Raw genomic sequence first — 16,365 nt, forward strand, 5'->3', positions numbered from 1 at the left:
TAACATGCGCCGACACTCTTCTATATATTTAGGAAAAAGGAAGAATTTTATTTTAGTTTTTTCTGTTTATTATTCTTTCTTGTATGACTTGTTACTTTGTTTAAAGATACGTGATATCTGTCCTCTTGAAGCAATCCTGTTGTATGATGATGATTACTGTATAATTTTAATTATTTGTTAAAAAATAAAAATAAACCTTGCGCCGACACTCCGCTGCTAAACCCATTCAGTTGCTCTATTTTAATGTATTTATTTTAATCTCCCTCTGGTTCTGCTCTTGTATAATATTTTGTATTTTTGTATTAATTACTCTATTTGTGTTCTTATTGTTTGTATCGCAAAGAGACTTAATAAAGATTTCTAATAAAAAATAAAAAAAATGCGCCGACACTCTATAACGTTATCTTTTATTATTATTATGTTATGACAATGATGATAATGGTTGTTAATGTTTTTTTCTCGTTTCTTTTCTTCCATAAAATAAGTACACTCTAAAAAATGCTGGGTTGTTTCAACACAATTTTGGGTCAAATGTGGACAAACCCAACCGTTGGGTTACATTTTTAAATTAAATTTTTAACCCAACGTTTGGGTTTGTCCATATTTGACCCAAAATTGTGTTGAAACAACCCAGCATTTTTTAGAGTGTATCTAAACTTTCTTAAATGCATTTACTGGAGAAGCAAAATGATTATGATATTAATAATATAAAGTTTTGTTTTCTGGAAAATGATGTGAGTTTATGCTTTAAAACAATAACAAATATCAGTCAGAAAAATCCTCTTCATTCAAAGGGAAAGTTGATGATGTTTCCATGAAGAATAAATTAAACCGTCACTTCTGGAAAACAGTTTTGAGTAATTGTAGCTTGAGGAAAAAAGTCCATAATTTAAGGAAATATACTAGGGAAAATTGTTCAAAACTTGTTTGCATAATCAAATGTACTGGAAAGCTGACGTGACATCATCATGCGTGTGTTAATAAAGCGTATTCTGTTCAGATCAGGCCGACTCTTTCCCACACCGCTTTTAAAATACATTTTCATTCTGACTGGACCTTTGAGCCGCAGATCAGGTCATGATTACAGTTCTGATCACCATGATGGACAAAATTAATCATTTATTAAAAAAAAAAAATCCACTAAAGTTGAAATATTAAGGCAAGTGCAGGAATAAACATTCTTAAATGCTCAACATTATGAATTGTAGGTAGAGATCAGTATATATGCATTTTATTTTTTATTGAGAACATTGAATAAAAAAAATAATTAGCAATTAAAATAGGCCTAAATAAATAAAAAGTAACAAGACTGGTATAACTAGTCAGATTAGATCACATATCAAAGGAAATGATGAGGTTTTAAAGCCTCATGAGTTAGAGAGGCTGTGCTTCAGAAGACTGAGGAAAGTTGCTTCTGTCTTGAACATTTTTTCCTACCGTAAGAAAAAAGAAGAAAGGAAGAATCGTATAATGATACTTTATTTCAGACCCAGAGGGATCCATAATACATTACAAAACACATACATAGTAATACACCCCCCCCCCCCCCCACACACACACACACACACACACACACACACACACACACACACACACTCACACACACACAAAGAAAATAAAAAAGTAATACAAGTAAAAATACACCTTCCACAGTGTTCAGTGTCTAACATACAGACATGTACACCAATGGTTCCACAGTCTGGACGAAAATCTTACAGAACTTCAGGGTCAGCCAACACAGCAATAGGTCATTTTTTGATTCAGACACCCTACCCATAAATCTGTACATTGAGTTACGCAAGACTGCAGCACAGGTAGGTACCCCAGCACTAACACACATATGGCTTGCACTGGAGTCTCTTCTCATGCTGTCATTATAAGCCACTGTGAGCTTGCTAATGCTACCGTGCGCATAACGGCACCACAGTGTACAGTGGTGTCCAGTGGTGTCCAGTGGTGTCCAGTGGTGTACAGTGGTGTCCAGTGGTGTACAGTGGTGTCCAGTGGTGTCCAGTGGTGTCCAGTGGTGTACAGTGGTGTACAGTGGTGTACAGTTGTGTACAGTGGTGTCCAGTGGTGTCCAGTGGTGTACAGTGGTGTCCAGTGGTGTACAGTGGTGTCCAGTGGTGTACAGTGGTGTCCAGTGGTGTCCAGTGGTGTACAGTGGTGTACAGTGGTGTCCAGTGGTGTCCAGTGGTGTCCAGTGGTGTACAGTGGTGTCCAGTGGTGTACAGTGGTGTCCAGTGGTGTACAGTGGTGTACAGTGGTGTCCAGTGGTGTACAGTGGTGTACAGTGGTGTACAGTGGTGTCCAGTGGTGTCCAGTGGTGTCCAGTGGTGTACAGTGGTGTCCAGTGGTGTACAGTGGTGTCCAGTGGTGTCCAGTGGTGTACAGTGGTGTACAGTGGTGTCCAGTGGTGTCCAGTGGTGTCCAGTGGTGTACAGTGGTGTCCAGTGGTGTCCAGTGGTGTCCAGTGGTGTACAGTGGTGTCCAGTGGTGTCCAGTGGTGTCCAGTGGTGTACAGTGGTGTCCAGTGGTGTACAGTGGTGTCCAGTGGTGTACAGTGGTGTACAGTGGTGTCCAGTGGTGTACAGTGGTGTACAGTGGTGTACAGTGGTGTCCAGTGGTGTCCAGTGGTGTACAGTGGTGTCCAGTGGTGTACAGTGGTGTACAGTGGTGTCCAGTGGTGTCCAGTGGTGTACAGTGGTGTCCAGTGGTGTACAGTGGTGTCCAGTGGTGTCCAGTGGTGTACAGTGGTGTCCAGTGGTGTACAGTGGTGTACAGTGGTGTCCAGTGGTGTCCAGTGGTGTACAGTGGTGTCCAGTGGTGTCCAGTGGTGTCCAGTGGTGTCCAGTGGTGTACAGTGGTGTCCAGTGGTGTCCAGTGGTGTCCAGTGGTGTACAGTGGTGTCCAGTGGTGTACAGTGGTGTACAGTGGTGTCCAGTGGTGTCCAGTGGTGTCCAGTGGTGTACAGTGGTGTCCAGTGGTGTCCAGTGGTGTCCAGTGGTGTACAGTGGTGTCCAGTGGTGTCCAGTGGTGTCCAGTGGTGTCCAGTGGTGTCCAGTGGTGTACAGTGGTGTCCAGTGGTGTACAGTGGTGTCCAGTGGTGTCCAGTGGTGTCCAGTGGTGTCCAGTGGTGTCCAGTGGTGTACAGTGGTGTCCAGTGGTGTCCAGTGGTGTACAGTGGTGTCCAGTGGTGTCCAGTGGTGTCCAGTGGTGTCCAGTGGTGTCCAGTGGTGTCCAGTGGTGTCCAGTGGTGTACAGTGGTGTCCAGTGGTGTCCAGTGGTGTACAGTGGTGTCCAGTGGTGTCCAGTGGTGTCCAGTGGTGTACAGTGGTGTACAGTGGTGTACAGTGGTGTCCAGTGGTGTACAGTGGTGTACAGTGGTGTCCAGTGGTGTCCAGTGGTGTACAGTGGTGTACAGTGGTGTACAGTGGTGTCCAGTGGTGTCCAGTGGTGTCCAGTGGTGTCCAGTGGTGTCCAGTGGTGTACAGTGGTGTCCAGTGGTGTCCAGTGGTGTCCAGTGGTACCAGTGTCCAGTGGTGTACAGTGGTGTACAGTATGTTCTAAAGAGTGAGATCTTCACAGGGACAGAGCACATACTAAACTTACGACACATGTTCGCTTGCACATACAGCGTACGACGCTAATATCCTTGTCATCGGACAGGTCATTTGCAATAATATGGCCAAGATATGTAATATCTGTGCATACATCAAGTACAGTGCCAGATAGATAGAAATCAGGAAAATGTGAATGTCTATCTTCTCTACTTCTTATAGTCATGATTTTACTCTTTTTTGGATTACTTTATATCAAAATCTGCACCATACTGTGTGCATAGTCTTAAAAGCTGTTGTAAACCCGCACTATATGGCGTACATAAGGTGATTAATTAGTGAGTCACCAACCCTACAACCACAAGCATTTAAAATCATAGACAAATCATTCATGTACACATTAAAAAGAAAAGGAGACAAATTGCACCCTGGCGAACCCCATTGGTCACTTTAAAGGGAGCCGTTGTTACATTCCCCCATTTAACTCTCATTGTCTGATGAGAATACCAATAGACACATAAGATATATAGAGTCAATGCTCTCAATAATAAATATTGAATAATCGTTTAAAGTGTCGGAGTATTTTTTTATATACACTCTAAAAAATGCTGGGTTGTTTCAACACAATTTTGGGTCAAATATGGACAAACCCAGCCGTTGGGTTACATTTTTAAATTACATTTTAACCCAACGTTTGGGTTTGTCCATATTTGACCCAAAATTGTGTTGAAACAACCCAGCAGTTTTTAGAGTGTAATGCTGTAGAGTCCAGCACTCGCTCAGGTGTCTCTCTAATGGTGAAGAGGAGTTTCTATGAAAATACCTGTCAGACTTGTGTCATAACAGAGATTTTGCATATAGCTTAGGCCCAGTAATCAGTGTGAGGACGAGTGTATAAAGCGAGGATGCTGCAGACGGACCTGAACACCCGCGAGGATGAGACGCGCCGCTGTGCTCGGCTGCTGCCTGATGCTCTTCACTGCGCAGGTGAGTCGAGCGGCACACCTGTCCCAGCTCAGGACTGAGGCTTCACCAGCAGATCCTCATATCTTCAGCATATTACACAAGAGGATAATAATCATAAATGTGTCTTGATCATCAGATCATCATATTACACTGACTTCTGGAGGATCATGTGACACTGAAGACTGGAGTAATGATGATAAATTCAGCTTTGATCACAGGAATAAATTACACTTTACTACAGTCGTGCTCAGAATGAATGGCACCCCTTGGTAAATATGATAAAAAATGGCTTAAAAAAATTAATCTGCGTCGTTTATCCTTTTGATCTTTAATTAAAAAAATTGGCAAAAATCGAACCGTTCATTAAAGTAAAATATTGAAAGTGGGGGGAAATCACATTATGAAATAAATGTTTTTCTTCAAAACACGTTGGCCACAATTATTGGCACCCTTTTATTAAATATGTTTGCAATCTCCAAAATCTTTTTGCCAAGATAGCAGCTCTGAGTCTTCTCCTATAATGCTTTGGAGAACGCCTGACCAGAGATCATTCCTCCACACAGAACATCTCCAGATCCTCCATTCCTCCACACAGTCCTGATGGAAGATCCAACTACGGCCCATTATAAGATTTCTAGCAGAAGCCGTCAGGTTTTGATTTTTTATCTGTTGGTATTTGATAGAATCCACGATGCCATGTGTCTGAACAAGAAGTCCAGGACCTCCAGCAGAAAAATATGTCCACAACATTAAAGATGCAACGGTATATTACATTGTACACATGGGGAACTTCTTATCCGTGTGTGCACCGAACCCATCCAGCGTGTTTGCTGCCGAAAAGCTCTTCTTTAGTTGGATCTGACCACAGAACCTGTCCGTGAAGGTCCAGCCGTGTCTTGCTGGAGTTTATTTTTGAGGAGCGAGGAGCATTTGTCTTGAAAACCTCACAAACAACATGTGGGGATGTAGGGGTTTGATTTATACGCTTTCTGACCCAAAGCTAATCTCTGCAGTTCTCCATCTGTGATCCTTGAAGACTCTACGGCCACTCAAACTCTCCTCCTCACCGTGCATTAAGGCAATAACACACGTCGTCTTCCTGGCAGAACATCTTTAGTTGATTATAACTTCTGAATTATTGCCCTGATGGTCAAAATGGGGATTTTCGAATCTTTAGCTATTTTTTTTACAGCCATTTTTTATCATATTTACCAGGGGTGTGATTAGTTCTGAGCACGACTGTATATATTCACATAGAAAACAGATGATTTACATTGTAATAATAAGTCACAATATTACTGTTACAAAAGTACAAATTACAGTAACATTTTAATCTGATTTATTTGGATTTTAAATTCATTATTTTCATTCCTATACAGCCGCAAATCCCTTAGTTAAACAAATCCACATCAAATAACTTGCTAGGAAAGGTTTAATCGGGTTTAGAACTGGTTCTAAAGGTTTGTGAAATATAAATATATAAAATGCATTAAAATATTGTACAGTTACAATACAATAACTACAATAATTGTAACTACACTCTAAAAAATGCTGGGTTGTTTTAACCCAATTTTGGGTCAAAAATGGACAAACCCAACCATTGGGTTAAATTTTTAAATTGCATTTTTAATTCAACGTTTGGGTTTGTCCATATTTGACCCAAAACCAGCATTTTGTAGAGTGTATGAATGACATAACAGATGCATATTCCCTAATAAGTAACTAATCTATGTAGCTATTCATTTTCTTAAGTTATGTCCATTTTAATTATAATTGACACAGGATTATTGTCATCCTATTGCAATGGCAAATAACTGTGGATTCTTGGGGTTCGGTTTGTATGGCATATAGAGGAAGTTTATTTCCTTTTTTAAAAATGGAATATTCTGTATGAGTGAAGCTACTTAGCTACTCTTTATGGAAAGTAATGCATTATGTTACTTTTATGTTACTTTTTCTTCATCTGGCCTGGGCTTGATGGGTTGTTTCTAAATAACAAAAAAGTTCACACCAAAAGTGAAATGAAATGCAAATTCACTCCTGCAAATCTAGACGCACCCTAGCGGCAGTAACGTCTAGCAACTGTCCGTTGGCTTGCGAGCTGGAAAAACCAAACTCTAGTCAGGCCAATCACATCGTGGATAGAGTCGTGGGCGGGCTTAACATAATGACGGCAGAGTTGCGACGGTTTCCTGCTACTTGACAACAAAGAAGATGGCTGCTGGCGAACAGCGGGCTTTCGAATCGGCTTTGGCCGCAACTCTGGAGGACTTTCTCCATCAAACTATTTCACAACACGCCATACGCGGAACACTCCCCCGTAACCAGGTCGAGCTGCAGCTGGCCTCTGTAGAAGTTAATGAGTTGGAAGAGGATATTTAGCTGAGTATCCCACCTTTGCTGGTCCCACCCAACTCCAAGTCTCATGTGTCTTCGCTGGTCCCACCCAGTTTTAGCCTCCTCATCCAATAACTGCCTCCCATTTCCTACACCTCGACCCTCCACTCCCTTCGTCAGGCTCTGCCTTTCCTATCGCTCCTCCCTGTTCCTACTCCTGTCTCCCCCTACTCCTGGCTCCAACTACTCCTGGCTCCCACTACTCCTGGCTCCCACTACTCCTGGCTCCCACTACTCCTGGCTCCCACTACTCCTGGCTCCCACTACTCCTGGCTCCCACTACTCCTGGCTCCCCTACTCCTGGCTCCCACTACTCCTGGCTCCCACTACTCCTGGCTCCCCTACTCCTGGCTCCCCCTACTCCTGGCTCCCCCTACTCCTGGCTCCCACTACTACTCCTGGCTCCAACTACTCCTGGCTCCCACTACTCCTGGCTCCCACTACTCCTGGCTCCCACTACTCCTGGCTCCCACTACTCCTGGCTCCCCTACTCCTGGCTCCCCCTACTCCTGTCTCCCCCTACTCCTGGCTCCCACTACTACTCCTGGCTCACACTACTCCTGGCTGCCCCTACTCCTGGCTCCCCCTACTCCTGGCTCCCACTACTCCTGGCTCCCACTACTCCTGTCTCCCACTACTCCTGGTTCCCACTACTCCTGGCTGCCCCTACTTCTGGCTCCCCCTACTCCCATCTCCCCCTACTCCTGGCTCCCACTACTCCTGGCTCCCCCTACTCCTGTCTCCCCCTACTCCTGGCTCCCCCTACTTCTGGCTCCCACTACTCCTGGCTGCCCCTACTCCTGGCTCCCACTACTCCTGGCTCCCCCTACTCCTGTCTCCCCCTACTCCTGGCTCCCCCTACTCCTGGCTCCCCCTACTCCTGGCTCCCACTACTCCTGGCTGCCCCTACTCCTGGCTCCCACTACTCCTGGCTCCCCCTACTCCTGTCTCCCCCTACTCCTGGCTCCCCCTACTTCTGGCTCCCACTACTCCTGGCTGCCCCTACTCCTGGCTCCCACTACTCCTGGCTCCCACTACTCCTGTCTCCCCCTACTCCTGGCTCCCCCTACTCCTGGCTCCCACTACTCCTGGCTGCCCCTACTCCTGGCTCCCACTACTCCTGGCTCCCCCTACTCCTGTCTCCCCCTACTCCCGTCTCCCCCTACTCCTGGCTCCCACTACTCCTGGCTCCCACTACTCCTGTCTCCCCCTACTCCTGGCTCCCCCTACTTCTGGCTCCCCCTACTCCCGTCTCCCCCTACTCCTGGCTCCCCCTACTCCTGGCTCCCACTACTCCTGGCTGCCCCTACTCCTGGCTCCCACTACTCCTGGCTCCCCCTACTTCTGGCTCCCCCTACTCCCGTCTCCCCCTACTCCTGGCTCTCCCTACTCCTGGCTCCCTACTCCTGTCTCCCCCTACTCCTGGCTCCCCCTGCCGTCAGCGCCGCCCTGGTCTCTCCCTCTGTCATTTCTCCTGGTTTCCTGCTCTTTGCCTACTCTACATCCTTCTCCGAGGCACTCGCCCTCCCTCCCCATTTCCCCCTCCTGTTTTTATGGTGTGAATGCCACCTTACCTGGGTGAGTAATGTAACATGTATGTTCTGTTTTGGTTTAGTTTCATTGTGCTTTGGTTCTGTTGTCCCTGTTCTGGTTTGCCTGTGTTCCATAGTTATGTTCCTTGGTTGTTAATTAGTTATATGCACCTGTTTCTGTTCAGTTGATTACCCTCCCTTGTGTTTAAGCCCTCAGTTTCCTTTGTTTCAAGGTTTCAAGGTCTAGTATTGTTTATGTTAAGGTGGGTTATTTCCTGAGCTTTTCCCCTGTGATTCTCCTACGTGTTCCTAGTGGAATTTACTATTAAAGACTCCTTTTGTTATCCTTTGTGATTGTGTAAGTTAATACATTAACTAGTGTCATGTATTGTGTAACTAGAGATACCAATGAGACCTTATTGTAAAGTGTTGCTGTTTTTCTTCTTTTCTTGTTCATAAAAAGGAAAGAAAAATAAATTTCTGTCATCTTATTGGGTATTTCAAATGACATATTTATCAATAGAAATGACCTCATCTGAGATTTTTCTCCTCCTAACAGAACACATTGGGACAGTCTACAACGACGACCTACTCAAGCAATGGTACCACAAACACTCCAACAACGACCTACTCAAGCATTGATACTACAGACACTCCAACAACAACCTACTCAAGCATTGGTACCACAGACACTCCAACAACGACCTACTCAAGCATTAGTACCACAGACACTCCAACAACGACCTACTCAAGCATTGGTACCACAGACACTCCAACAACGACCTACTCAAGCATTGGTACCACAGACACTCCAACAACGACCTACTCAAGCATTGGTACCACAAACACTCCAACAATGACCTACTCAAGCATTGGTACCACAGACACTCCAACAACGACCTACTCAAGCATTGGTACCACAGACACTCCAACAACGACCTACTCAAGCATTGGTACCACAGACACTCCAAAGACGACCAACTCAAGCATTGGTACCACAGACACTCCAACAACGACCTACTCAAGCATTGGTACCACAGACACTCCAACAACGACCAACTCAAGCATTGGTACCACAGACACTCCAAAGACGACCAACTCAAGCATTGGTACCACAAACACTCCAACAACGACCTACTCAAGCATTGGTACCACAGACACTCCAACAACGACCTACTCAAGCATTGGTACCACAGACACTCCAACAACGACCTACTCAAGCATTGGTACCACAGACACTCCAACAACGACCTACTCAAGCATTGGTACCACAGACACTCCAACAACGACCTACTCAAGCATTGGTACCACAGACACTCCAACAACGACCTACTCAAGCATTGGTACCACAGGCACTCCAACAACGACCTACTCAAGCATTGGTACCACAGACACTCCAACAACGACCAACTCAAGCATTGGTACCACAGACACTCCAACAACGACCTACTCAAGCATTGGTACCACAGACACTCCAAAGACGACCAACTCAAGCATTGGTACCACAGACACTCCAACAACGACCTACTCAAGCATTGGTACCACAGACACTCCAACAACGACCTACTCAAGCATTGGTACCACAGACACTCCAAAGACGACCAACTCAAGCATTGGTACCACAGACACTCCAACAACGACCTACTCAAGCATTGGTACCACAAAAACTGCAACGACGACCTACTCAAGCATTGGTACCACAGACACTCCAACAACGACCTACTCAAGCCCAGCGTCGACTGCTGCCCAAAGCAATGGCTCCGTTGCTTCAGGCCAGTATATCCACTTCAATCCTCTGCTGATCCCTCTGATAATTCTCGTCACAGTGGAACTTTAAATGTGTGATCCCCAGTCGCACGGGGAGCCAAATAATAATCATTATTAACTATAATTACTCTCTCCAATTATTTTGTAGTCTGTAGTCAGGGTCTTTCTATGGAGGTTTCGTGTCTAGATAACGCAAATTTTGTGTGATGTAATGCTGTATCTTGAGTTAGTGTGACGCAATGCTAAATCTTGATCTGAACACGGCCTTACTAACTCCTGTTTGATAGATTTTGGGGTAAAACTGTTGTGGTTTCTATTTCTAAATGCTTTTATATTTGTATGTAACCAAATGTTGAATTAAGTTCAAATCAGTTTGTGGACTGTAATTTTATAAAACAATATTTTCATAATCAAAGTTATGGTGACGTGAACTGCCACAACATTCAAAGCGTTGCAATCAATGTCTACTTATGGAGCTGTGTTGTGCCAGTCTTTCCTTTTGTGTTGTTTTTGTTGAGCTCCTCATGAGCTTTTACCCTGCTGGATGTGTGTCCGTTTTATTTACATAATGCTTTTCAGAGTAACCAGGAATATGTGCAGTACAGTTTCAGTTTCTGCGTTTTCATTATAACATTCATAATATGTTCAGTATAACTTTCCTTGCTCAACGAACCACATGCAAATGCTTCTGATGTATCTGATAATCTGACGGCACGGGACATTTCCTGCAATTTCTTTTTCAATTCATTGGACACATGGCATTGTCTTTGTCACGAACACCAATAAAATTGCACGTAAACATTATAGTATAAAAATATTTTGTGTACAAACTTTTTTTCTTCTACACTTTTAAGCTCACTTTATTTTTCTCTCCAAAGACTCCTGATTCCTGATCTTTATCGCAGTTTAATGTTCTTCTAACTCTGACACAAGGGTTATCCGATAATAATGTTTGAGCATTCCAGTCGTTCCACTGCTATTGAACACTTCCCACTTTATACAATATCCCTGATTTGGGCTTAAGAAAGACAAATATCACATCATGTTTAAATATCTTTCTGTTCTATTTAAAGCACATGATTGAGACCAAACAAATCTGATCATCGAGTTATTTATCTTAACTCATATCTCAAATATAAAAACTGATAAAATAATCAGTACTTTTGTTTTGTTGCTGTATAAGTATCTCAACATCATTTAAACAAGATACATATAACAATATCAGATTTGTTGATTAGAATAAGACTTGAATTCCTAGTGTTATATTTATGTTTAAAACAAGATTGTGACAATAGGAGAAGAAAGTTCATTCAAAATACATATCTGACAGTAAAATATTAATGTATTGTGTTTTTTTACATCTGCTTTGCAGCAGAACTGATCATTATTTTCCTGTTTATCACTGTAAATCTGTATTGCATAAAGCAGAAATGACTTGATTTTGTCTTTATTGATTTAGATGTATTAAGTTTGAAGGATGTTTATATATTTGTACTGGGAAGTAAGACAATATAATGTTTTTTTTATTTTAAATAAGAAACATAAAGAAAGACTGTAGAAGTGTCATGATTAAAAGCGGCCAGCTGATTGGCTGTTCAGAGGGAGTATAAAAGCCTCGTCAGGAGGGGTTTGATCATCACAAACCAGAACCTTCCAGAACCGGACCAGAACCCTCCATCGCATCATGTTCAAGACTCTGTTTTTCACGTTTCTGATGGCGGACCTGCTGGTGTTTAGATCTGCACAGGTAATTTTATTTAAATTGTTTTCATAAACATTAGAACTTAAATTAATTAAGAAGCGCTTTTGTATTAAGGAAATCATCCATGTAAGTAATGTGTGACTTCGGTTTTTTAAATATAACATTTCACTCTCTATCAGGAAATACCAATGTTTTCAATTAAATAGTTAAGAGGTTATTTTAATCCGTGAGATGTTTGTTCTTGGTGTGGCTTTACAGTTACAGTTTAGCAAACACTATAGACTATAAAAACATTTTAAACACATGATACTGGTTTTCTCATGTGAAAATAATTAAATAAATAAATGCAGTATTTTACGCATGGAAGTAGAACAACAAAAAATCAGTGTTGATGTAGAGCCTGATGTGATATTCAAAGTGTCTGATTTGCATATTTCCTCAGATAAGATAAAGGGGCGGGCCGAATGATGTCACATGTGGGCGTGTCTGAGCATGATTTGCACTCTAACTGTCCCATCTATAAGCAAAGAGATTCATAACCAAATCATTTTTTGTTGACATTTCAGAACTCCACAACCACAGGCAGCATGAACACCAGCATCTCTACATCTACAGCTCCATCTCTATCTACATCTATATCTACGTCTACAGCTACATCTATATCTACAGCTCCATCTCCATCTCCATCTCTATCTCCAGCTCCATCTCCATCTCCATCTCCATCTCTATCTCTATCTCCAGCTCCAGCAGACACTGGCAGTAACAGCACCACGAGCTCCGTGATGATCACACACACCATCAGCAGCAGCACAGATGGAGATCTCAGTCTCAGTGTCTCAGTTCTGCTCCTGCCGCTGATCCTCAACCTGTGCTGAAGAAACCAGAGAAACCAGTAAAACTACTCAACTACTGATACGACTTTTCTTTTCTTTTTAAACATGCATTGACATATAATATTTGGATTAACAATTAACTGATTGTGAGAAAAATGTAAGCAATGAACAGTACTTGAAATTAAGGGTAAAATAAAGAGATACAATTTCTGACCTAACCCAATTTCAATAAATAAACAATAAATAAATAAATTTCTCTTGAACAGTGTTTTAAACAGTGTGAGATGCACACACACACACACACACACACACACACACACACACACACACACACACACACACACACACACACACACACACACACACACACACACACGCGCAGACTCAGGCTCAGACTCAGGCACAGACTCAGGCACAGACTCAGACTCAGACTCAGACTCAGACTCAGACTCAGACTCAGACTAATGCTGGGCGTAAACCAAAGGATTTTCACAGTCCCAGACTAAAGACCGGCAGTCTTTAGGAATCTTACTGAAGTCTCGGCGCGCTCCCGTCGTCTCGATCGTTAAATGTGAGGGGATAATCTGCAGTCGGCGACCCGATTTATGCCAGTCTTTCTCTAGTCTTTCATATCAAACATGTTTGATATTATCGCAAGTCCTAGCGTAGTCATAGTGACGTAAAACAATCAACAACCAATACATTTGTTCTCAGAAAACCAGAAACAGGAAGCCATCAGTCACAACAAAGAAACATGTCAACGGACGTGGAAACACAACGAGCGCCAACAGCGCCAAGTAGGCGAAAATGGACCGTGGATAAAGAGGAGCGCCTTGTCGAGCACGCAAATGCGTCTCTATAGCACGCAGTGTGTTTATCGTGCAATTTATACGCGAAAATGAGTTTTTACGTGGATATGATACGTAGTTTTGCGCGTGCATATGATACGCACAAATTGCGTGATATACACACGGCACACGCACCCCACACCACTAATCCTACCCAAGCGTATAATACACACACACCCCACCCTATACCTACCCATGTGCTATCCATGTGTATACTATGCACGTAAAAACTCATTTTTGCGTATATATTACACGATAAACACACTGCGTGCTGTATCAATATAGACGCATTTGGTGTGATCGGGTTGGGGCAGAGCAGCCGTGTCTTTTTTATGTAAACTGTCATTTATACCACGACAGAGTGGAAAAAGAAAAGAAGTGGACCGATATTGCCGAAGCCATCGACATGCCTGCATTTAAAATTATACCCTTTCAAGACATTTAGTTCAAACTATTGTTCTCATCATATAATGATATAGATGCATAACCCCCATATACAGTCATGTGAAAAAGTTAGGTCATCCCATTAAATAGTCAACTCTTTATTAAGAGATGTTCACATAACAATGTCTGATTAGATTTTTTTTCATTCCAGGAAAAGAAAGTGATTTATTGTAATTAAACAATATAAATTAACATATTTTTACTCATCAAACTAAAAATATGCATAAAAATGCCTATTTTAATGGAGGAAAAAAATTGTTGTAGTCTTGTAAATAGTGTCACTACAAGATTCAGTGTTTGTAAAATCTTTAGTCTAAGACTGTGAGTCTGTGAAACCAAGTCTTTAGATGTGAGCTGATAATCTTATAAAGTCTTTTCTAAATCTTTTCAAAGTCTTTAGGTGTACAGAAGGCATAAGACTCAGGCACAGACTCAGACTAAGACTAAGACTAAGACTAAGACTCAGGCACAGACTCAGACTCAGGCTAAGACTAAGACTCAGGCACAGACTAAGACTAAGACTCAGACTAAGACTAAGACTAAGACTAAGACTAAGACTAAGACTAAGACTCAGGCACAGACTCAGACTCAGACTCAGACTAAGACTCAGGCACAGACTCAGGCACAGACTCGGACTCAGGCTCAGACTCAGACTAAGACTAAGACTCAGGCACAGACTCAGACTCAGACTCTGACTCTGACTCAGGCTCAGACTAAGACTAAGACTAAGACTAAGACTCAGACTCAGACTCAGGCACAGACTCAGACTCAGACTCAGGCACAGACTCGGACTCAGACTCAGGCTCAGACTCAGACTCAGACACAGACTCAGACTCAGACTCAGACAAGACTCAGACTCAGACTCAGACACAGACTCAGACTCAGACTAAGACTAAGACTAAGACTAAGACTAAGACTAAGACTCAGACTCAGACTCAGACTCAGGCACAGACTCAGACTCAGACTCAGACTCAGACTCAGACTCAGGCACAGACTCAGACTCAGACTCAGACTCAGACTCAGACTCAGACTCAGGCACAGGCACAGGCACAGACTCAGGCACAGGCACAGGGTCTCGGTCTCAGACTCAGACTCAGACTCAGACTCAGACTCAGACTCAGGCTCTCGGTCTCAGACTCAGACTCAGGCACAGGCTCTCGGTCTCAGACTCAGACTCAGGCACAGACTCAGACTCAGACTCAGACTCAGACTCAGGCTAAGACTAAGACTAAGACTAAGACTCAGGCACAGACTAAGACTCAGACTAAGACTAAGACTAAGACTAAGACTAAGACTAAGACTCAGGCACAGACTCAGACTCAGACTCGGACTCAGGCTCAGGCTCAGGCTCAGACTAAGACTAAGACTCAGACTCAGACTAAGACTAAGACTCAGGCACAGACTCAGACTCTGACTCTGACTCTGACTCTGACTCTGACTCTGACTCTGACTCTGACTCTGACTCTGACTCTGACTCAGGCTCAGGCTCAGACTAAGACTAAGACACAGACACAGACTCAGACTCAGACTCAGACTCAGACTCAGGCACAGACTCAGACTCAGACTCAGACTCAGACTCAGACTCAGGCACAGACTCGGACTCAGACTCAGACTCAGACTCAGGCTCAGGCTCAGGCTCAGGCTCAGGCTCAGGCTCAGACAAGACTCAGACTCAGACTCAGACTCAGACACAGACTCAGACTCAGACTCAGACTCAGACTCAGACTCAGACTCAGACTCAGACACAGACTCAGACTCAGACTCAGACTCAGACTCAGGCACAGACTCAAACTCAGACACAGACTCAGACTCAGACTCAGACTCAGGCACAGGCACAGGCACAGGCACAGGCACAGGCACAGGCACAGGCACAGGCACAGGCACAGGCTCTCGGTCTCAGACTCAGACTCAGACTCAGACTCAGACTCAGACTCAGACTCAGACTCAGGCACAGACTCAGACTCAGACTCAGACTCAGACTCAGGCACAGGCTCTCGGTCTCAGACTCAGACTCAGACTCAGGCACAGGCACAGACTCAGACTCAGACTCAGACTCAGACTCAGACTCAGACTCAGACTCAGGCACAGACTCAGACTCAGACTCAGACTCAGACTCAGACTCAGACTCAGACTCAGACTCAGGCTCTCGGTCTCAGACTCAGACTCAGACTCAGACTCAGACTCAGACTCAGGCACAGGCTCTCGGTCTCAGACTCAGACTCAGACTCAGGCACAGACTCAGACTCAGGCTAAGACTAAGACTAAGACTCAGGCACAGACTAAGACTCAGACTAAGACTAAGACTAAGACTCAGGC

At 43.7% G+C, this 16,365-nt stretch overlaps 1 protein-coding gene across 1 annotated transcript; it reads left to right on the plus strand.

Annotated features, from left to right (window-relative positions):
* Positions 1-4,476: 4,476 nt before the first annotated feature.
* On the plus strand, positions 4,477-11,032 carry LOC306987029 (uncharacterized protein). Its single transcript, XM_079590935.1, has 2 exons — positions 4,477-4,547; positions 9,015-11,032. Exons 1-2 carry the CDS (start codon positions 4,497-4,499, stop codon positions 10,290-10,292), a joined length of 1,329 nt encoding a protein of 442 aa, XP_079447061.1. The 5' UTR covers positions 4,477-4,496; the 3' UTR covers positions 10,293-11,032.
* Positions 11,033-16,365: the final 5,333 nt, after the last annotated feature.

The sequence above is a fragment of the Phoxinus phoxinus genome, assembly GCF_949152265.1.
Source record: "Phoxinus phoxinus genome assembly, chromosome: 19".
NCBI lineage: Eukaryota > Metazoa > Chordata > Actinopteri > Cypriniformes > Leuciscidae > Phoxinus > Phoxinus phoxinus.